Source organism: Oxyura jamaicensis, chromosome 1 (assembly GCF_011077185.1).
Source record: "Oxyura jamaicensis isolate SHBP4307 breed ruddy duck chromosome 1, BPBGC_Ojam_1.0, whole genome shotgun sequence".
NCBI lineage: Eukaryota > Metazoa > Chordata > Aves > Anseriformes > Anatidae > Oxyura > Oxyura jamaicensis.
The window spans coordinates 14,228,021-14,252,059 of NC_048893.1; the positions used below are offsets into that span (position 1 = coordinate 14,228,021).

The 24,039-nt window shown below is 37.4% G+C and overlaps 1 protein-coding gene across 2 annotated transcripts in view; it reads left to right on the forward strand.

Annotated features, from left to right (window-relative positions):
* Nucleotides 1-23,399, forward strand: part of PRKAR2B (protein kinase cAMP-dependent type II regulatory subunit beta) — an 83,810-nt gene extending 60,411 nt beyond the window's left edge. For both annotated transcript variants that reach the window (XM_035332423.1, XM_035332431.1), the window contains 9 exons: nucleotides 2,981-3,033; nucleotides 4,114-4,197; nucleotides 14,700-14,806; nucleotides 15,637-15,790; nucleotides 17,179-17,280; nucleotides 18,431-18,505; nucleotides 19,341-19,406; nucleotides 19,560-19,698; nucleotides 21,140-23,399. In XM_035332423.1, coding sequence (XP_035188314.1) covers nucleotides 2,981-3,033; nucleotides 4,114-4,197; nucleotides 14,700-14,806; nucleotides 15,637-15,790; nucleotides 17,179-17,280; nucleotides 18,431-18,505; nucleotides 19,341-19,406; nucleotides 19,560-19,698; nucleotides 21,140-21,273 — 914 coding nt within the window. In that variant the 3' untranslated portion in view covers nucleotides 21,274-23,399. The remainder of the gene's footprint in view (nucleotides 1-2,980; nucleotides 3,034-4,113; nucleotides 4,198-14,699; nucleotides 14,807-15,636; nucleotides 15,791-17,178; nucleotides 17,281-18,430; nucleotides 18,506-19,340; nucleotides 19,407-19,559; nucleotides 19,699-21,139) is intronic.
* Nucleotides 23,400-24,039: the final 640 nt, after the last annotated feature.

Genomic DNA, 24,039 nt, shown 5'->3' on the forward strand with positions numbered 1-24,039 from the left:
GTTCAGTTTTGGGCCCCTCACTACAAGAAGGACATGGAGGTGCTCGAGCGAGTCCGGAGAAGGGCAATGAAGCTGGTGAGGGGCCTGGAGAACAAGTCCTACGAGGAGCGGCTGAGGGAGCTGGGCTTGTTCAGCCTGGAGAAAAGGAGGCTCAGGGGTGACCTTATCGCTCCCTACAGATACCTTAAAGGAGGCTGTAGCGAGGTGGGGGTTGGCCTGTTCTCCCACGTGCCTGGTGACAGGACGAGGGGGAATGGGCTTAAGTTGCGCCAGGGGAGTTTTAGGTTGGATGTTAGGAAGAACTTCTTTACCGAAAGGGTTGTTAGACACTGGAACGGGCTGCCCAGGGAAGTGGTGGAGTCACCATCCCTGGAGGTCTTTAAAAGACGTTTAGATGGAGAGCTTAGGGATATGGTTTAGTGGGGACTGTTAGTGTTAGGTCAGAGGTTGGACCTGATGATCTTGAGGTCTCTTCCAACCTAGAAAATTCTGTGATTCTGTGATTCTGTGAACAGGATCAAGAGAGTGAAAAGGGACCAGAGGCATAAGCTCATGGAAAAGAAGTCGGGAGAAAGGAAAGAAAAGGAATTGGATGTTCCACAAAGATACAATATAAAGGGAACAAATTTGAATTGTGACCACACAAAAGAAGGACAAAGGCATAGTAAAGTAGATCTGTCTCAATTATAAATTCCTTATTTATATCAAGCACAAGAAGGAACCATGTGGAAGATTAAAACTGGTCTGGATTATTAAGAACAAATGTAAAAAAATAGCAAAAGATACGGAGTAAAAAATTCAAAGAAGTCAAGGTAATGAATGTGATCCAGTTACAAGAACAAACATTAGCAATAACAGAAATTGTTCTAGGAGTATATTACCACTAAGAGCATCTTCCAGGAAAGGGTTGCTCTACTGCTTACCAAATTACGTCAGTCTTCGCTAGTGGCATTAATAGCGCATGGAAAACTCAGCGTAGAGCAGAGAAAGGACAAGCCGCAGAGTACTTCACGTAGCAGGGGTCTCCAGGTTAGCTGTGCCTGAGCAGTGCTGGGCTTGGAGACTGGAAGAACTGGTAAAATAAGTCTCAGCCCTGCCAGAAGTTAACATTGCGAAGCTGATCCTTAAAAGGGCAGGGTGGCTACCTAAGGGAAGGGACCTGACACGTGTTTACGGATCATTTTCATCATAGAAATTATGGACAAATGATCAAAAAATGATCAAATGCTTTATATGTACCTAGAGGAAAGGTACAAATAGCACTGGGCATGGATTTGTTGGAACTATTTAATGTCCTGTAACAAGAAAATAGAACTTTAAAAGAAAAGAAGCAGATGCCCTATGTTTTCAGGTTAAGAAACCTGCCTACTGTATGAAGACCCCTCTATAAAAAAATCTAGAGAGCAGCAAGATGTGTCTTTAGTGTAAATGGCATGGGGTAGCTGCAGGACCGGATGGAGGAGGTAATTACCAAGAGGCTACTGTGGTTGGGTGGCCAGATGTCTGATACTATAGATACTATTTCCATTCCCACGGCGGGGGGGGGGGCCCCGGTAATAATCTGGATTATATATTATATGTATTGGAGAGTATGCTTGTTTTGCTGTTTTTACAAAGCTGAGAATGGATTAGAATGTTGGAGATTAGGATTCAAAAGGATCTTGACACGTGGCAGAAATGGTTTGGGGAACAAGGTAATGCTTAACAGGTATAAGTGCTTGGTGCTGTGCTTAGGCAGAATAGCCACATATAGCACAGCTGGTTAATCGGTGGCTTTTGAATATTTTTAAAAAAAATAGTCATGAAAATTACATGAGTAAATATAATCAAGTTGTTATTAAAAAGTTATGTTTGGATGGAAAGACATAAAGACCTATAGTCTACCAAGTGTATGAAGTGGAGTAATTGATCTGGGGGGTTGGAATTAGATGGTGTTTAAGGTCCCTTCCAACTCAAACCATTCTGTGATCTGTTGTACTTGTGTTGTGGGATGGCCCCGGCAGGCAGCTCAGCACCACACAACCGCTTGCTCACTCTCCCGAGGTGGGATGGGGGAGAGAACTGGAAAAGTAAAAGTGCAAGAATTTACGGGTTGAGATAAAGACAATTTATGAGGTAAAGCAAAAGCCACTTGTGCAAGCAAAGCAAAACAAGGAATTAATTTGCTGCTTCCCATTGGCAGGCTGGCGTTCAGCCACTTCCAAGGAAGCAGGGCTCATCACACATAATGGTTTCTTGAGGAAACAAATGTCATCACTCCCTATGTCCCTACCTTCCTCCTTCTTTACCCCAGCTTTTATTGCTGGGCATGACACTACATGGTATGGGACCTCCCTTTGGCCAGCCTGGGCCACCTGTCCAGGTTTTGTCCCTTCCCAGCTCCTTGTGCACCCCCAGGGCAGCACCACCAGCAGCAAAGTTCTTGGCTCTTTGTAAGTAAGCCCTGCTCTGCAACAACTGAAAACATTGGTGTGTTATCACCACTATTTTCATCAAAAATCCAGAAGATAGCATCATACAAGTCTCTACAAAGAAAATTTTAAAAAGTAACAGGTAGGAGAGAAAATTTTTCAACTATATAAAAAACTTGTGCTTACATAGATGGAGGGAAAGATCTAATCTCTGTGTTCAGTAGGGATTGCTTAAGTGCTGAAGGACTGGTTTAGACAGTGGAGAAAGATTTCTCAAAGTAAGGTCAAATCTCTTCCAGCAGGTTACTTGGACAGCTGAGGAGTATACTGGATGTCTTTCAAAACACAGAAAACATGTCCAAAAATTACATAAATGTAGTTTTTTTCACCAGCAGTTTGGAGATGACCTACTATGGACCTTACCAGCAATATTTTCTGTGATTCTCTGTAGAGCGTGTTACAGCGCTGTGTATTATTAGTATGCCACACAAAGCATTTGTAAGTATAAGACTTGTGAAACAATATTTTACTCTTAATTAAGATTGTACTTTTTTTTTTTTTTTTTCCAGTGTGTGCAGAAGCTTACGATCCTGATGAGGAAGAAGATGACGCAGAATCTAGGGTATTTAATGCTTTGAGTTAAACACTTATTTTTTCACTTCCCAGGCATTGAATTTAGGAAGAAAATAGGGTTGATTATTTAAATTATGTAACCAACATTACCATTCCTTTCCAAAAGCATCCTTATTAAAATATTCTTTAATAATTTGTAGGGTTTTCACACTAAAGGAGCATTTAAAAATTCTCTGTAGTAGTCACCCATGTAGGACACAGTTAAATATTATTTTACTCTACCTGTGATCCATGGTTTGTTATGGAACCTTTTTTATGCAATTATGTTTGCCCAGAGAGTGCCTGCTATTAAAATGAATTCAATAGTGTCCTTGCAACCTTGCAGTATTTTAATCAGTATTAAAGTATGTACATAAGGCAGAGAAAAGATAAATGATAAAATCACTAAGATTATCAGATGTGGAATGCTAATGAGATAGATTTGCTTATTTTACTGAAGTCACCATTTTAAAGGCATTTTATTGATTTTTAATGTGAAATAACGTGACTTTTAAGACTGGTCTATGTTTTTGTATTCTACCTACTTTCTGGCTAATAGAAGTGTAAAAGGTTATCAAAAGCTTATGAGTTAACCTAATAACTTGACTGATAGTCATGGGTAATTCAGTAAATCTCTGCTCAGTCATATGATGTGAAGTCTGTCATTTACACTATTAAACTTCTCATATCAATTTATCACAGATTATTTCACAAATATTCTTTAGGAAGAAGCCATGGTAAATGGATAACAGCGGTGCTTTTTTTTTTTTTTTTCTTTTATAGAACATATATGCTTAGGCAGTAGTAGAATGTTTATGCAAAAATTGGTGAAATAATGGCTTGTGAAATGTACTGGATTCTACAAATGTGAAGATCCTGCTAGTTAAAATACAGACATGCTTCATTTGTTCATGCTGTGGTGATACAGTGTTATCACTATTTACTTAAATCCTGAAGGTTTTGGAAGGAAAATGTTACGAAGCATTAAAAAAAAATACTGTGCAAAATACTTAGGTGAATTAGCTCAGCCCTTCAATTAATTGCTGCTGTAAGATAACCACTTCAAAGGTTTTTCTATTCTATCCCTCAGATTATTCACCCTAAAACAGACGATCAAAGAAACAGGCTGCAAGAGGCTTGCAAAGACATTCTTCTTTTTAAGAACCTAGATCCGGTAAGAGATTCTTTATAATGAACAAGGTATGGCAATGTTGATGAGAATTAATTCTCATGAAGTTTTGAATTGAACCTACGGTTTTGAATTTTATAAGCTCATATTTATGCTTTTTTGACCATTTCGTAATCTCCAGAAGTGTCATTTTGATAACTGTTGTCAGTTTTAGTATATATATGTCTTGAAGTACGTTAATTTGAATGTATGTATTAATATGATTATGCTGTATCTTATTTTCTTATTTTAAAACTATTTTGCTTTACATTAATTTATATAAAGCCATTGGTTAATCAGAACCTTTAAATGGTTTTATTAGTTACTTTATATCATCCCAAAGTGTACTGAGTGCACCATCAAAACCTAAAATTACGTTTTAGCTATAGATGTAATTGAATGAGCAACTTAAGAAATAGAGGGAGAAAGGCAATAGCAAAATGTTTACATTATTACTCCACTTAATATAGACACTGTAAAAATGCTATGGATAATTTTCATCTGTGCAGATAATTTCTTTCTATTGTCTATAAAAACAATTCTAGGCTTTTAAGAAAGCTTAAATACAGTGTATGAGTGACCTGGATCAGACAAAGGTGCTCATACTACAAAAACGCACTGGGTTGTTTCAGGGAAAGGTGAGCGTATCAATCAAAACATGCATACTGAGGCTGGGATGACTCACAGCACACCAAATGCTTTCTTGGGAGAACTGATTCAGCGCTGTCAGGGGAGCAGGGGGAATAATTATGTAGAGTTTTAAGCATGAGAATGAAAAGTTTTAAATTTAATTCAAGAGGGAGCTAATGGAAAGACCAGCCTGCGGCTCTGTTTGAAAGCCAGGTGCAGTTACAGAGAATGCAGTTTAATTCATGCCGCGAGTTCCCAGCTCCTGCTTCTGTCTGCACAAAAGCCGAGCTCTGACCCAGGGTAGCCATCCCCACAGGGGCCCCGAGGAGCAGTGAGCCACAGACCCCAACAGGGCTTTGCAAAGCCATAGAGTTAGAAGTTAGAGCTGTAGGAGGGCATGAGGAGTCCTGACACAGAAAGACAAATGTGTGCATTCTTGGGACTTCAGGGAACCTGTTGTAGGATCTCCTAACTCTCCTGTTCTCTATTTAATGGGTAGTTCTGTTCCACTTATAGCTCTTCCGCTATACTGGTTTGACCTAAATTACCCAAATATTTGTCCCTTGCACCATTGAACTTTTTTTTTTTTTTTTTTTTTTTTTGCATAACTTCAGGGACACAAAGAGGTTTGGAGACATCTGCTCTGGATGTGAAATTGCTTTATTTTATATTTTCCTTGTTATTGCTGTGTCCTGGCTTCCACTTGGCTGGACACGTGTTACATTAGCTTGCCAATGACATGTTGGCAGATCCCTCCTGTTTAGTCTCGGAGCATTTCTGTCCTACAAGCCCTGAGACCTAACAGATTATCATGTGATCCTAAACTCTGTTGTGATGTTAATCTGGGGCTACTGCTTTCCTGAGCTGGGTTTTACCCAGTTTCTCGGTGGAATCTGCTTATTATATCGTCCTGTGGATGAGAAGTAGTTTATTTTCCAATGCAAACTATATCTTCTGCCTAAATGTTCACCAGCCACTTGGTCTGCAGGACAGGGATCTATTGGCTTCATACCAGCTATGTGGTAATGTTGACACTCCTGACATAAATGCAGTTGTAGATGTAGAATATGGAGCTGTTCCAGTGCAGGCACTTCATATGGCTTCTCTAAGGAGTTGTAAGGGATGACCACCACGTTGCTGAGATGTTCTAAGAACTGTGGTGCTGTACTGATGATACATTGTCCCCTTGAAGTTTTCTTTTTGCTTCTGAATCAGTTACTGTTGAAAGTTCCTGTGGTCAGTTCCTGGTATCTGGCAGAAGACTTCTTAGCTGAGCCCTCCCCTTGTGGGGTTCTGCCTTGAAATCCATTCCTGGGATTCCCCAACTCTTTTCTTGTTTACCCACCTTTGCTCAGGTTTGTGTCTAATGGATTGTGAACACTTTCTTCTAGTTTAAATCCTTCAAAGACAGCATTCTGGGAAGTCAAGATCATTTTTGTAAAGGCATTTTTTATTATAATAACTTTACTCATAAAAAGCATTGGAAAGCTGCTGGGCTCTGAAGATAGCAAGGATATTAAAATGTAGCCTTCTTTAGTCTGGCTTGCTTCTTCTGTTGAGCCAAGATCCGCAGTCCCCAGGGGAGTTCTCCCACTCCTCCTGCTTGTTCTGCTTCTAGGCAGTGACTCAAGAGCTCTGTGACTGTGGTTGCAACAATTTAAATTTTTCTTATCCCAGATCTCTTCATCACCTCTGCCTCTCCACCCCACAGCACAAGTGCGTGCAATGCCAGCTGATGAAATTTACTGTCTGGCATATTAGCAAAAGAAAAAAAACAATCCTCTTTCATCTTAGAAAGATAGTATCTTCAGCTGCTAAGGCTAAAGTCTCTGGAACAGAAGTCAGGCCATGTATCTAGGGTCTCACGCTCCCACTTTTTTGGGGGGGGGTTGTTTTTATTGCCTTGAACTTCAGCTTCTTCCTGCTATAGTTACATGTATGAAAAACATGGTTGCAGAGGTCAATGAGTAGAAGGGAAGAGAGAATGTGAAGTGCTTAACGGCTTTTCCCTGACGGCCTTTTAGCAAGGTGTCAAACACCATTCCTAGGTAGGCAGCACTCCGAAATGCAGCGTAACAGCATGTCCTGAGGCACGATCAGAATTGTGTTTGGTACATGGTGCTAGATGGAGTTCACATTTTGTTAAAAGTTTATCCTACCCTAACACACTGTATTTTAATGTGAATGACAAGATAAGATAAAGGTATCAAAAAAGCAGAAGGAGAAGCTGCAGTAGTTAGGAGGTGACTTACAGCACTGCTCGGCATTTTAATTAAAGAGCCCATTTGAAAAGACAGGAGGCCTCACATAAAAGTAAAAAACAACCACTTGAATGTGAGACAAAAGAGAGAGAGGACACAAAGATAACCTTCAGGCTCTGAGACAGTTTAGGACTTTCTAAACACATAACATTGTCTTAAGCCTGCATTTACTTGATAGCAGAGTTTAAATATTAGATAGGTAAACTTACTGACAAGTATGTATAAATACCAGTATTTCACATAATGGCTCTGACGGAAAATGCAGCGTAGTATAAAGGAGCATTAGGCTCTGGTACAGCTCCCTAAGCAGCAATCTCTGCTTTAAAGACCAACTCCTATAAATTCCTTGTAAAGTTCCTTGAGTTATCTTGGAACTTTCTTTAACTTTGTGGGTTGCTGAGGATGTGACTGGTCAGTTAATATCAGTTTGGCAAAGCACTCCTGAGTTAACTCCCTTAAATAAAAAACACTTTTAAAAAACAGTATTTTAGCCTTTTTTTTTTTCACCTTTCCCTGGGCTTAATCTCTTCCCATCTAGTTGGAGTCAATATCACCTTTAGCTAGCATGTAACAGTACTGAAAAAGTTCCTGGAAGAAGAATATATATTGAAACGTGTGTGCAACAAGATGAGGGAAGGAGGTTTTTCAGGGTTCTTCAGCTACTTTTTGGAGAACTAAATCAGGAAAGAATCGAGAAATTCCAGGAGCAGAACTGTGTGGATGAATGAAGAAAATGGGAGAAAGGTGCATGTCTGTTTCCCTGTCCCCACACTATTATTCTACCCTAGTTAGTGTAGAATAAATAGGTTAGTTTAACCTATTCCTCTTCTAAACATCTCTTCTGTTCTTCTTACCAGAAAGCCTCTTTCTACCAGACCACATTGTTATTTATTGTTTATTAGTCTTTGTTGTGTGCCACACCATTGCCCAGAAATCCTAGCATTAGTTTTGTTCTCCCAGGACTGCCACATTGTGCTAGACTGCTTGCTCTTCATGCATGCCCAAGGCATATTCCCACACCTTCGTAGTACTTGGTAGTACTGAGACTGGAGGTTACTGGCAGTGGAGTCGCAAGCTGCATGCCTCTTGCTGTTAGGGTCCTCTTTTCTTCCTCTTTGTTTCATGCCCCTTCCCCTTCCCTTTCACTTTGCATAAACCAGCAAGCAGAAAATAAGAAGACCAGACGCCTTGGGCCATTATTGAGGATGAGCCCCAAGTTGCTGTTACTAGATTCTGTTTCTGTGCATGCACGCCAACAGTTGTTTTATCACTGAGAGGAAGAGCAGCAGCCCATCTGCTGGCCAACACAGCCTTCTAGAAGTTATTCTTTTGGTTTTGTCTCTTAAGAGGAAACTTGGCTGAGGCTGATTAATAACAAGCTATGTGGCTTGTCTGGTATGGGCTAGATATGGCCCATAGACTAGCAGTTTAATAAATAAAAAATAAAAAATAATAATAAAAAAAAAACAAGTGATGAATCAACGTATTATCAGAGTTAGTGGGAGGCTGAAGGGACTGATACCATTGAATTTGTGCTGTACCTTTGCGCTTTAAGTTTGAACCCTTTCTTTAGCAAAAATCCACAGTTTTAGATCTCTTTTGTTTCAGATAAATTTTATTTTGGAGATCTTTGCCCTGCTAATGCTTGTAGAGAATATTTCAAATATGATCTGACCCTTAAAAGGTAATAAATTATACAGATTCTCCACAAATATGCAAGAGCAATTTCTGGGCATATTGCCAGTCATTCACCTGGGGAATTATTATAAGAGAGCACAAATAATGATTAATCAATTAGAATTGATTAACTCGAGGGAGGATGAAAGCAAGTATGATGCGGCCATGTTTTATGAATAGTGGACTCTTATGCTTAAGGCCAAAGCATTCATTGAAAAGTGCCACTAACAAAAGGTTCTCATAATGTTTTTGCATTCTTTTTTTTGTGTGTGTGTGTGAAAAATTAGGACTACAGATGTTGGAGCAATTAAAGTGAATATGTATATATGAGTGAGAGAGCCCAGAATGCCTGAACACATTAATACTCTGCTTTCCTAGATGACACAAAACTCTTTGCAAACTAATGGGTTCCCAAACAAACAGAATTGCCCTTAATCCTCTCTTCTTTCCCTAAGGCAAAGTTAACGTTCACATCATATCTGGTGAACGGGGATTCTCTCCACCTGGCCTATGATCAGTTACTGAAAATGCTCTATAACAGAACTGCCCAGTATAAGGTGCCTTCATCACAAGGATTTTGAAACTGCTTGCAACTTGATATTACTTCTCCTTGTGTTTTTTTAAGCAAACTGCTAAAAAGAATAAGCCAACTTACTCAGATGGGCTAGTTACAAAATACAAAAAGCGTATTAAAAATAAAGTAAATAAATATAAATAAATAAATATAAAAGCCTAACTTGACAGGCATGTGTGGGATATGTCAGAGGCAGAATATAACACCTATATATTAATGTGTGTGTTATATATTAAATATAACTACAGAAGAAGTTTAGGGTAAATTCTTAAGGAAAATACTGATTAATACTCAAAAATATTTATCATACATCTAAATATAAAATAGATTCTTTGATAGTGAAGAAATAAATGCCTTTTGATTAGTTTACAAGTAGATATCACAGAAGGGAGCTATAGTTGGATCAATAGTGCTGCTAACATTTATATCAGGGTTGCAGGGGAGTATATGTCCATGGTTTTTGTTCTGAAAAACAAACATAGAGAGCTGGAGACATGATTTCTGTAATTTACTCTACATCTCCAAGATCCTGGCTTATTGATTTACTGTTTTTTTCTTCTCATGGTTTTCCTGCCTATGTTTTGCTGAATTCTTCTGTCTCTTCTTTTTCTCCCTGTTCTGGTACTCTGTCTGTTTCATTGCATTTGTCATCCCAATTTCCAGTGGTGATCATGTCCTACTTTCCGTTTTATCTGCAGTGACTTGATTGATTTGGAATTGGTGGCACTTTCTCAGACAGCAAGAATTCGTATCAGCAATTTAAACATTGATGCTCCTTGGAAGCCTCAGAGTTTAAGAGCTCTTGAATTGAGTGTGGAAAACTTTGTTCTTTTCCCTTTACAAAATAGCTCACAGTAAATCTGTAAGCTGATATTCAGAAGACACACAGCTGGCACAGTGGTAGCAAATCACTTGGTAGTCTGGCAGTTAAAAGCTATTGGCATTTGGAAAGGACGTGTCGTGGTCGGTCAGCTCTCCAGACGGAATCAGCAGCTCTTTTTCAAGGGCACACTAACGACTGGATGAAGTTTAAGTTGTGCTCAATGTCCGTTATCTAACTGATATTTTTTCAAGGAATTGTGTTGAGATGTAATTGTCATATTTGTTTTCTTGACTTAAAAGAAGTTGAGGCTAAAATACTATTTTTGAATAACGTAACATTCATCTGGAGGGCTCTAGTTACTTTATGCGATACAGAATGAAAGTCAGGAGATGCGGGAGTGATTATTTGTAGTTTTTCACGTGATCTTGCAAGAAGGATGGAACCTGACACTGTTGCAGGGGGATTTCCTTAGTGAACCAGCTATCATGGTTTTGTTCTTCTGAGTCTCGTGCTGTGTCTTGTGTTTGTAACTGATTTTAATATTTACACAATTTTTTACATTTCAGATATGAAAAGACAATACATCAGGCTTACACACGTTATTTTTATATATCACCACAAGCCTAGATTCATAAAGGTACTTGGCACCTAAGTTTCACTTTAGGCACAGTAAAATAATTCCTAATTCATAAAAACTCTGCTTATGTGCTGTGCTGTTCAAAGGCACCATGATAACTACCAGACATGTTTTTGACATTAAAATTCTGCTCCTATGCTAGAGTCTCATGTGGCCACCATGGGATAAAAAGGAAGAGGGGGCAATTACTTTTTGCCACAGGTGTAGTGTTTAGAGTACTGTCGCACATGAAGACTATCAGAGAGCATCAGGCTCCTGCTGAAATGTTGCTGAAGATCACCTCTGTAACTGCCAGTGAGGAGAGAGCTCCCTGGAGCACAGTAAAGAGGACAAACTATCAGAGATGTTACAATTGGGGCAGTTTGTGCAGATGGGAGGTTGAAGGCGGCCTGGAAACAGTGCATGAGAGACTGTGAGACTGTCAGAGTTAGCAATAACAGTGATGATGAGCCACAGGCAGTGCTCCCCCACAGCAGCTGCACCAGCCAACCATGGCACATCAGAGGTTTCAACCCAGATCCACAGGTAGGATACAGCCATCTATGTCTCGGGCTCCTGAGAGTGTCTGGCATCTCTCGAAGGCTGGGGGGCAATGTGGGAGACGTGCTGTGGTCAGAGTGCTGAGCTGCCAGGTGAAGGGTGTGAGGACTGCATAGCATCAGGCAGGACAAACAGGAGCTTGACAGGATCTTTGAAAAGTCCACTACAGAGACGAGAATACCCTTCTACAGCAGATGGAGGCATCAATCTGTTGACCAGACTAGTTCTCACTTGAAGATTCTTACTTACAAGAGATTCAGATCAAGGATGATGCAAAAGCCATTAAGACTCATGCTGCTGCTCATCCACGTTGACAGTGATACTGCCGACAATATGTCGTACCGGCTGATGCTGGTGAGGGAGCTGATGCTCCTTGACATTCCTCTTTCCAAATGGTTAGGGACTTGAGGGAACAGCACGGAACTGGGACAGGGAGGGTCAGGCTGGGAGTTAGGGAAAGGTTCTGCACCCAGAGACAGCCTCCCCAGGGCAGTGGGCACAGCACCGAGCTGCTGGAGTTCAAGGAGTATTTGGACAGTGCTCTCAGATGCATGGTCTCTGTGGAGCCAGGAGTTGGACTCGATGATCCTTGTGGGTTGCTTCTAACTCAGGATATTGTATGGTGGTTATGATTTTAAATCCACACCTGAAAGCAAGGGTGATTGAGACAGTAACTATGGCTTCTTTATTCACTTGTTTAGTTAATTATTTTGTGAAATCATAGAATAATGACACTGTCTTTCTAACAATTGAACTTAATGATGTTTAGACAGAAGGGCAGTAACTACTACATTTCAAAAAAAGAAAAGTATCTTTAAAAAGAAAATCTTGATACATTAACTTGGTTTGCATTGTGAATGCATCTTTCAGAAAATCTGATTTCTTACTCAGCCTCTTCATTCTTAAGGAAGTTAAAGTATTTTCTCTTTCACAAAGGATGGTGTTAAAAGTGTACTTTCATGGCAACAGTACAAGATCCCCATAATTTTCTACAGAAGGTTCCATTTTTGACTTTTACATGCTTCATCATTCAGAATGCAGCTATTAATCAGGGTATATAAATAAATATTACAGAGAATCAAATCTCAAATACTTTAAACTTCAGTTTTGGCACTTCATATTTGTAGACTACATTGTCCTTAAGAAAAAGAGATACTTCGTTATGTTTGAATAAGCTGTATTAAGACAATGAAATGCTGTCAGAAGTCACAGCTAGCACAACATACATGTTCAATACTTCCGTTTCTCTATAAATCTTGTTTCTGTTAAAATTTTATCATTTCAGTAAAGTATCATTCTTTGAATATGGATCACCAGATTGACACAGCATTACACATAACAGATCTAAACATTTCTATAAAAATCTCCTGGTTTTATTTTATAAGTTATCTTATAAACCAGAAGTGCTTTAAAAAAGTAATGCTTTCAGACTGAGTCATTTTACAAAATACTGGAATTAATTTTGCATATGATAACAGATCTAATTTTTAATTTTGAAATTACCCGGCTTTATCCTTTCAGAACAGCTACAGAGAGTGCCAGTAAGCTGAGCCTCAGTTTAGCAGGGAATCAAGAGGATTCACATAGAAGCAAGCTAGGCAAGCAGCTTTTCTGATTCTTACGGTGAGAGCAAGAACCATGTGCCTGGTTTGGCTGTTGCAGTCTGCTCTATCGTTACTCTGCGTAGAAAGTTTTAGGTTTAGGCCCAGTCACCTTGAAGTTAGTTGCAGTTTACTGAGAAACTTAAAATGTGTGTCATACTTCAGCAGATAATAGGCAGTTATTTTAGCTCTCAAGGGTATTAACTTCAAGTGGTTAGAACAGTTTTTAAAGGGGAGTTGTATTTGTGAATTCTAATTGGCTGTCTAAAAAGTCATAGATTTACCTGCCAGAAAAATCGTTGGTGAGCTTGGCTCATACTTACAAAACTGAAAAGGTTCTTAGTACCAAGAAAGGTACTAAGGAGAGACATAGTTAAAAGATTTCTTTCTGGCCTAGGTACTCCGCATGACATCTCACTCTAGTTTACCATGATCCATACTGAGGATGGATGCTGCCCATCTGTTGTTCTTTGTGCTCACACACGATAAATTAATTCTGTAAAGTAAATGTATTTGGCCGCTTCCATTTTTAAATAGGATCTGATAATGCAGTGCTACTGATATTTTTAAAAGCTTTGTGGAAGTGAAGAAATTCAATAGATTAAAGATGGAATTAATTCCATCTAACCTTATCTATCTAAAAATCAAGTATCTAACTTTGAGGTATAGTAGCTATCTCTGTCATCGATGGGAAGAAGGAAGAATCTCTAGAGAATGATTCTGAGATATATGGTATGGTTATCTCCGCCCATGGACTGCAGAAGGGCTCTAGAGGACTGACTTAGGCTGGTTTTGTTTGGAAAGGTAAATGCCATTTTGCAGTGGTTGGAAATGCCAAGAAAGGAACCATTGTAAAATGCATGAGGATCTCAATCTACAGGCTTTTCTATATTGTGTTTTTCAGTAGAATCTGTTTGTTCCAGTGCAATACGTACTTAATAAGCTTCAGAAAGTGGATGATAACTTAGTGCTTGTTCTCAGTGTTTTAAGTATATTGCTGAATAAACAGACAATAAAACATGATATATTGAGTTACCTTTTAGGATTCATGTCAGTTCACAGAAGAGTTGTGTTTGTTTTTTTTTTACATGAATAATTAAGTTCTAGCAGGTTTACAACATACAAGACAAATTCTATAATTAGTGGTTTGTTTTTGTTAACAGACAGTCATTCGGAAGGTGACATTTTGTTAATCTGTTAACATTTCCCTCTAGACATTCATACTCCATTCAGTTTAATAAAGTATTTTTATAACCATGTGTACATTCCTTCTTCCCAACAAGTCTAGCATTTACTCGACCAAAGTGCTGCAGGTGTTGTATAATTTAGATTTTCAAAGTACTTTGCAATCGTTTTGAAACTTTTGATTCTATAAAATATTTCTGAAGACAAAACCAGGTAAGTGTATCGTTTGCAATAACGGACAAAAATATGTAATTATGAAAGGTGAAATTCTGTTTCTGTGAAAAGTGAAATCACCTTTGGATGCTCATGAGCAATTTTTTTCACAGTCAAGATCTCTGTTGTCGTTGGTAGAGATAAGGAAGGAAGATGGGGTCTGAACAATGGAAGAAGAAAAAGCTAACTCTAAACAGTAAATAAAAATTATCTTTCTGATTGATCCACAGATTTCTGTAGCATGAACATTTCTATGTCCCTAAGGATTTTCTGCACATCTGGGAGGTGGAGCAGTTAGTTAATTTGAAGAGTAGAATTTGGAAAGCAGATAATAATTACTTGTCTTGCTCCATGTTCTTTTAAACAGGAACAGATGTCTCAGGTGTTGGATGCGATGTTTGAAAAGCTGGTTGAAGGAGGGGAACATGTCATTGATCAAGGGGATGACGGTGACAACTTCTACGTCATTGATAGGTGAATGCTGTCTTATAGCACAAAGTATTATGCAAAAAGTCTGCTGAGAAAGATCTGTTTCTCAATGTACTTGTACTTGATTCTTACTCATTTGCATGGAAGAAAGAAAACAGAACAAATGTGAACCAGCAGAACAGTATCTGAGTTTTGGAAAGTGGTGTTTGGAAATCATTCACGTGATTTATCAGCATGTACTGTAGAGATACTCAGCACTGAACAAAGAAGTGGCTGAGCATCAGTCACTGAGGATGGCTGTATCATGTTTTACGAGATACCAGATTTTGTTGCTTTCCCAAAACAAAAAGTTATTAGTTTATATTACACTATCTCTTCATATCAGAATCTTACATTGCTTTTCATATGGATTAATTGTGTCCTGATCTCCTCTAATTGTTACCTTATAAATTACTATTTTGAAAGTTTAAAAAATTGTATTATTCCTTTAATGGTCATATCATAGCAACATGTTACATTCATATGTAGTACGGTTAAAATGAAATTAAGAAACATGGGTAATGTGTTTGATCTTCATTTTTAATAAATACAATTCTGGTGATCAATAGATCATTGTAAATCTAGTCTATTTCTACAAATAGTTACTGTCAAAACTAGTAATGTTATCCTTCTCTTTAAAGAGGAACTACTTTTATTACTTATTGAAGTGATTGAGATGTCTCTGCAAGGTGCTTAATATAATTCAAGCAAGCAAAATTATATTTGCCTGAATTTCAAATGCTTTATTTTTTGAATTCATATAAAAACATAGGGAGAGTACTTAGCAAAGAACAGACCTCGATTCTACTCACTGTATCTATATATTTTATTAACAGAGGGACGTACGATATTTATGTAAAATGTGATGGTGTTGGGAGGTGTGTTGGCACCTATGATAACCGAGGAAGTTTTGGTGAGTTGGCCTTAATGTACAATACACCCAGAGCAGCTACAATTATAGCTACCTCTCCTGGTGCCATCTGGGGTTTGGTAAGTGAAATGTATTTGCTTGTATAATGTATTATTCATTAGTTTTAAATATATTATATAAATTGCACTGATGTGCTACCACAGCATCAAAAAAAGATTTTAGAAAGTTTTAATATTAAAACTTCTGAGAACTCCTGACACTGTCTTTTCCAGAAACTGCAGAAGCAAACCTGAGGCTCAAGAAAACACTGACCATTTTTTATTTTTTTGTTTTTAAAAATGTTGTTTTATTCTATTTTAATGGTAATTTCCTAAATTGCAAAATGGTGTCCCACACCTTGATAGGAAATGCCTTTGGTTTCAGAGTAAATATGAATATTATTTATCAATGTTACAGTATTTGGATCTTTGCTCACAGTAACAGAATGTACAAAAAGAGTAAAATTGGTGTCTTCAAGACTTGCATATCAGTTTAATGACTGTTCCCAAAACACCATTTTCCCTGTTGAAGCAAAATGCATATTTATTCATGCAAAAAAAAAATATTTCTTTTTTAATTTGTATGACTTCTGGGATCATTGCAGAGTTTAGGACACTGTGAGAATAGCTTTAAATTGGACTGGGTTGTGTTGGCCAGCAAGACTCACCTGTTGCAGTGAAGACTTGCAAAGCATTTCACCTCTCTCTCCAGGACATAGTCACACGAATTTAAGAGAAGACAACAGCATACATGTAGTTTTCTATCTGCCCATTTCACTTCAATTGCCAAATACTAAGAAATGCTCAGTTAGCAGTTTAGAGCAGCAATGAGTCTTGCTCTCCTGAAACAGCAGAAAGTGGACTTACTGTGACCTAAGACCCAGCCTCATGTATTTTGTTTCCATAAAATAAACTCTTTGTTTACATATCAATATATGTGAGACTTCAGGATGTTGAAGGAACTTTGCAAATTAAATATTTAAATATTGAGGACTTCTTAAAGACCCAAAATTGTTCATAAACCATTAAAAACTAACTTGTTACACAGAGAGTAATAAATACACAATTGACCCCCAAAAGATTAGATTTTTTTTCCTGTTTTGAATGATATGGTTTATATTTGAGATAGCCGTTGTTCACACCACTCAGTGCTCCTCCTGTAGGCAACCTGTTTAAGCAGATCTGTCTACTGTCTATAAGTAAACTCTATTTATATGTTCTGCCAAAAGGCAGAGAAGCTTTTCACAACCTGAATGAGATAAGGAGCTTAATTTTAGGAGCTCTTGAATGACCTCTAGAGGAGTCTCTCTTTCTCAACTGACTCGAAGAAGAGTCTAGAAAGCTAGTATTATGGCTAAACTGAGTGACTAAAAACGGGTAATTTGAACATCTTCAGCCATTTCTAAAGCATTTTCTACCACACATAAATTTTCTGTTACTAAACTCTCTTTTTCTCTTTGTGTTTACAGGACAGGGTAACGTTCCGAAGAATCATTGTAAAAAATAATGCCAAAAAGAGAAGAATGTATGAAAATTTTATTGAGTCATTGCCATTCCTTAAATCGTTAGAAGTAAGCTTTGTATTGCATTACTTTAATGGCTGTATCAGAGGTACTTGATAAGATTCTGCTTCTGCAGTCTTAAAATACGGAAATAAAATTTATCACCAATAACATTTGGCATTTTTCAGAAAAGTATATAAATACCATACTTTGAAAAAGTCTTTGAAAAGACCATAATTTTTATATTTCTGCATTTTCATGATAAAGAACAGTTGTTAACATTGTATTAAAAATTGATTTTTTTTAATTCTACTTTTACCTTCAATTTCTTGAGCTTAATTTTACTTGAGGTTAGTCAATAAAATTAAAGAATGACTTAGGGAATTTCAAAATATTTTCATTTAACAACTATAGTTTTCACATGCATACTTTTCTGAAATAACTTCAACTTGGTGTGTAGACTTCTTACAAAAATGGAAGCTCTGTCAACACATCTAGCTGTTAAAACTGTAACATACACTCAGAAATGCTATACAGTAGCTCTTCCTTTTTTAATGATTATCAAAAGTGGAGAATAAAGATAGGCTGTTCTGTGGAAAGGTTCATGGAAAGAAGTATGCCCTTGTGAGACTCCATGTGGAGCCCTGCATCCAGGTCTGAGGCCCCCAGCACAAGAAAGATGGGGGGCTGTTAGAGTGGGTCCAGAGGAGGGCCATGAGGATGATGAAAGAGCTGTGTTGAAAGGCTGAGGGAGCTGGGGATGTTCAGCCTGGAGAAGAGAAGGCTGTGGGGTGATCTTATTACAGCTTTTCAATACTTTAAGGGGGGCTTATAAAAAAGATGGAGAGCAACTTTTTGCTTAGGCAGATAATGACAGGGCAAGGGGGAATGGTTTTAAACTAAAAGAATGGAGATTTACATTAGATACAAGGAATAAATTCTTTACTCTGAGGGTGGTGAGGCCCTGGCACAGGCAGCCCAGAGAAGCTGTGGCTGCCCTATCCCTGGAGGTGTCCAAGGCCAGGCTGGATGGGGCTTTGGGCTACCTGGCCTGGTGGGAGGTGTCCCTGCCCATGGCAGGGGGTTCGAATGAGATGATCTTTAAGATTCCTTCCAGCCCAAACCATTCTATGATTCTATGAAGAACAAAGAGACTTTCTAAGTACAGTATTGTCATGTTAATCAAATGTTTCTTATGTTTTCTTTTTTAAAAATGAAGGTATCCGAGCGTTTGAAAGTGGTTGATGTAATTGGCACCAAAGTGTACAAAGACGGGGAACAAATCATTGCTCAGGTATAGTTGCTTGTTTCTTGGTTTAGTTCTTCTCTTCCAAAAGAGAACAATTGCCATAGTATTTATAGTTTAAAACCATGTACTGTTTATGTTGTTCTTTGTCAAAAGAAACAACGTGAATCTGGCATCTAATCTGATGGCCTGAATCTGGCAGAGGTGATTCTATTTCATAAGCTAATTTTTTACTTACACGGTACTCTGAAAAACATCCCTTTTTGTTGGCATCAATAAACAAGTCAATATTTTTAGAAATTCTAACTACATAAAGGAATGATTATTTGCACCAAAGAGTACTAAAGACCTACCTTATTTTTGTTCTGTATGCTCTCAGACATAAAGCTTAATTTTTAGGTAGTCCTGTATTGAGCCAGGAGTTGGACCCTCTGATGATTCTTGTGGGTCCCTTCCAACTCACGATATTCTGAGGAAAATCTTTAGGATAGGCTACTAAGATTGTCTCAACCAAAAATATTTATTAGATACCAGATACAGCCCTTGGAGGTTTATTTATACTGGAAAACTCCATAAGGGAAATTATTTGGAAGTTATGCAGAGGTGGAGAAACGGAAATAAGGATCTTAAAATCTTTCATTTTTTTTCTCCCTGCTTTTTGTATAGGCTGTGTCTTTTCATGGAAAGGACTTACTGTCGGTTCTGTATCATTGTTTTGATTGTTTTGGGCCTTGAGTGTGGATTTCACATTAAAATGGTTTCTTCGGCAGTACATATCAAAAAGGTTAACTTCAAGGCACTGACTGCCAATATTTTAATGTTGTCATGAAACTATAGTTAAATTTCACATTTCCTTTACCCACTTTATTTTTTTCTTCTACAGGGTGACATGGCTGATTCTTTCTTCATTGTGGAATCTGGGGAAGTAAGGATTATAATGACAAGGAAGGTAAAACATCCATAAAACACATATAATTTTATTTTTTTAAGTCTTGATGTATTCTAAGTGTTACTGTTGTTGTTAATTTTGCTTATACAACTCTGAGTTCAGCAAATCTTGCACTCAGTCTTTCTCTCTCTCTTTTTTTACCTGATATTTCAGGGTAAACCAGATGTAGAAGAGAATGGAGCGGTTGAAATAGCTCGATGCTCAAGAGGACAGTATTTTGGAGAACTTGCTCTTGTAACTAACAAACCACGAGCTGCTTCTGCATTTGCTCTTGGCACCGTAAAATGTTTAGGTACTGTTCAATAATATTTTATATCTAATATAAAATTAGATATGATTTATCTGATTGTTTTAATTGTGAACTCTATCTTTCTCCAGAATTTAAGATTTAATTACTGTTGCCCACGTTATACTTTTTAAGCACGTCACCTATTACTATGCATTCCCATTTATTTATACACAAAAATTATTTGTAATTAATAATTGGTATTGAACACAATTCTCCGACATTTTTCTGATTACATGGAAGTAAAAATTGCTTCAAGATAGTGCAGAGAGTATTGCTCCAAACCTTTTATAGCTGTCAGAGAAATCAGCCACATAAAGAATTTATCTTCTCAGTATACTATCACCCAAGAAACAACTTTTTGGTAAAACTTCTGTCCCATTTTATCACCATGACTTAAGCTTTAACAAATTCTTTGTCTTCACCAGCTGTCAATTTAATAATTCTGTCACACTGTAGCCTGCTTACAGATAACCTCTTCTCACCCATTACTTTTCATAGTCTAATGTTTAGTTTCTACATACCTGCATCCAGTCATGGGATGACTGTAAAGACAAATCTGGCTTCCCTGAAATGACGGTTTGATTACCAAGCCAGTAACCAAAAAGTTTCTTTCTTTCTTATGAAGTTATTATTTTTTAAAATCCTTCTCTCCAAACACACACAGATGCACAGGCAATACAAATTAAAAATCATAGAGAGAAAAGAATGAGAGGCAGTGATGAGGCAGAGTGTCATCACCCAGCATTGGTGAGTCACTAAGATCTCTGGCACTTCCAGAATATCAGAGATCTGAACTTTTCTCAGGAGCCGAGAGACTACAGGCCACCAGGTGGGAAGCTGATTGAAGTATGAAGTTTCCGTCCTGACCTGTTGGCTAGATCTACAGAGGATAACATTATGCAATCAGGGAGGGAAAACATTCTGGTTGGCTAGAGCACATTGACATGACATATGAATTACTGTTTCCAACTTTTCCCATGCTTGCTGGGAAATAAATATCTGTTAGTCTCCACTGTGAGTGGAAACAAGTGAAAAACAGCAAGGAAATATGCTAAGCTAGACCCCAAATATAGCCAACAACATCAGCAAGGGATGCATTTTTTAAAAAATCTCAAGGACCTTAAGACAGTATTCTGTGGAGGAGTCCAGGCCCCTCCGACTTCTCCAGGAGCTCTTGCCTTGCATAAATCTTAATTCAAAAATATTTTCAAAATGAGAAACCCAGCAAATTCTGAGTTTATTTATGACGTTTCAAGACAGCAGTACGTTAGCTGATCTTGTTTCTGGTACGGTAAGTGGTTCTCCTCTGTGTAAACAAAGTGTCTGCCTCAATACTATTTTTCCTGTTACCATTAAAAATTTATATTGGAATGTCATCTAAGATTGATGCCAGCAACTGACAAGCACATTGTATTCTTTCTCTTTCTCTCTCCTTTTATCTTAGTCATGGATGTGCAGGCATTTGAAAGGCTTTTGGGACCTTGTATGGAAATTCTGAAAAGAAACATTGCAAACTATGAAGAGCAGCTAGTTGCTCTGTTTGGAACAAACATGGACATTGCTGATACCAGTGCATGAACTAAACATTGGAGCAACAAGATCTGTTATGATAATATAGCACAGTAGTGGTTAGTCCACTGAGAAATTGTCTCTCTTCCTATAGATGCCAAGCATTTTCTGTGATTTTAGGAGCGGGTTTGGGGGTATTTTTGGACTTATTACAGTGGAAATACTAGTAAACAAAATAGGAATTTAATAAATTGTGGGCTTGATTTTTGAAAGTGTTCGGCACTGGTGGTTCCACCTGACATTAAGAAGACCTGCAAGTGGCACAGCACCTTTGAAAATCAAGTCCTTTAATACAACATTTCCATAAAAAGTAGATTTCAAAGAACCCACATGTGATGAACTTGTTAAACCAGCTTCTGTTCTTCAAAATGGTTACAATTTTTCTGGGAAGACTGTTAGTTTGAATGTGATATGTTGAAAGTATTAGTGCACACAAAGTGTTTATATGTATTAATACAGAAGATATACAGTAGATATTACTTTCTGACTATTACAGTTGTCATGATTTTATGTTGCATTTATCACGAGTGTAGTGAATCACAAGACTAATCGTAAGATAAAGCATGACAATGCATTTTGTGTAACGCTCATGACCCAAATCTGATTTTTAACATTTTGTAATTTGTCTTAAAGTCCTCTTTGTTTAATATGTCATGTTTCAGCACGACATTGTAATATCTTATGCAATTTAGAGGACTTGTATATTTTTGCAATAAACTGCATTTTTTATTAGTTACATGTATTCTGTACAGTCTAGAGTGAGAACAGCTGACAAATTAACCTTAATGCTTTAAAAGCAAAGGCATAGGTTGTTGTCATGTTCTGCCTAATCATGCATAACCTATATTGTTTTACTTCTCCCTTGTTTTATATTTATGCATTTTGTCTTCTCTATCTATGCTTGTTCTCTAGTTAGTTGGTTTTTTAGATCTCACCTTTTTTATCTGTTAAATCTTTTACCTATTTCAATCAATCTCTGTATATCTCTCTTCTTGCAGTCTACTCTTAGCTATCAAAGACCAAATCCAATTACTGATGTGACTGATACTGAAAGCCATGCTAAACTAAGCTTGTTCTTGAAAAATCCTTATCAGCAAGTACAAAAGTATTATTGAATTTTAAAGATCAATAGTTTAAAAGCTTTGTACGAGTCTGGAAATTATGCTGTTGTTAAAGCTAACATGTCCTGCTTTCAAAACCTGTAGGTCATCGTAAAATAATACCTTTTTAGCCATAATAGCATGGGATACCTTCTGAGACTGAGGAGAGAGACTATCATCTTAAATATGAGCACAGGGCTCATTGCTTACAAAGGTCTGTGGCTGGAAATTTCAGGCACAGGCCAGTTTTAATACTGCTTACTGACCTATCTGTTGATGTCCGTGGAAAGCTAGTGCACATAATGGCAACTGGCAGTGGTTCTGCCAAAATGGTACTACAGGAATCGCAGGAAGGGAGGCTGCTTGTGCCCTGGTTTGAATACCTGAATGATAACATTTTTCCTTCTTAGATAATGACTTTTCTAATGTCATATATTTGTGTATGTTGATGTAATTATTACCCCATAGTTAGTGATACATTCTGACAATTTATATAATCATACCTGCATATGAAATTATGATTATAAATTATAATATATAATTTATATCATACAGTATGATGTAAATTATAAGGCAAATTATTAACAAAACAGAATCTGAGCAAAATTTACAAGTGTCATGTTTTTTAACCTAGAAACCTGGTATGAATAATTACACATATAAGTTGCCTTTGTACTTTTGATTTATGGAAAAAAGAGAAGCCTGTTATACTAGAAGGAAATATCAGGTAACCAAAATCTGCACACTTGTCATTCTGTATGCTTAATCTCTAAAAGCTACCTATATTTTGCACTAGCTTAATGTGATTAAAAGAAATGCTAGAAATTACTTGTATGGCAGTAAACTACAATCAAGGCCATAAATGCCAGTCACGATATTTTCAATATTGTTGGTTATATTTAAAGTTTCCTTACAATAAACGACACTTTTATATATATAAATATGTTTATTGATATTGTTGTGTTTTAATTCCATTATTATAAAGCTGCAAGTGAACTATTTATATTCATTTATTAAAACATTCCTAATTCTTAACTCTTTCATGTCGATTTTCATAAATGAAGTAATTCAGATACTCTAGCTACTCAGTAGAGACAAAATGTTGGTGTGGTATTTGTCATAGCTGCTTTGTAGCTGACAATTTGCTTGTAGTTTATATCTGGGAAGAAGATGTGCTAGTGGGGAGTGACAAATTTAAGATAATTAGACACTTTGGATGTTCTGGGTCACAAAGTCTGGCTTACTGTTATGGCAATTTTATTGTGTTGCTCTTGGGGACTGGATGGTTTCTGGAATTTTCTTTGTTGGTGAATTACCAACAGTAATAAATTGTCACTTTGTAAGTTTTGTACAAATCCGTATATCCTTCATCAGTCAGCATTTGGGATTTCTTCTAGATCTAGTCATGTGCACACTTCAGACATGGCAGCCTTAGAGCCATAAATGTGATGTGTTCATCCTAAGAAGGGAATCCTGGCAAGTCACTGATTTTTAATCATTTGAGCATTAAAAAAAAACAGTACATAGTTCTCATAGTTTTGAGAACTTTTGAGATTTTTTTTTCATATTTACCTAATGAGAGTATCTATATCCATGTTTAGATTACCTGAAACTTGCAGTATTAAAGATTTTATCATCTTTGTTTGCAGTCAGGTTGCTTGGTGTCTGCATGTTA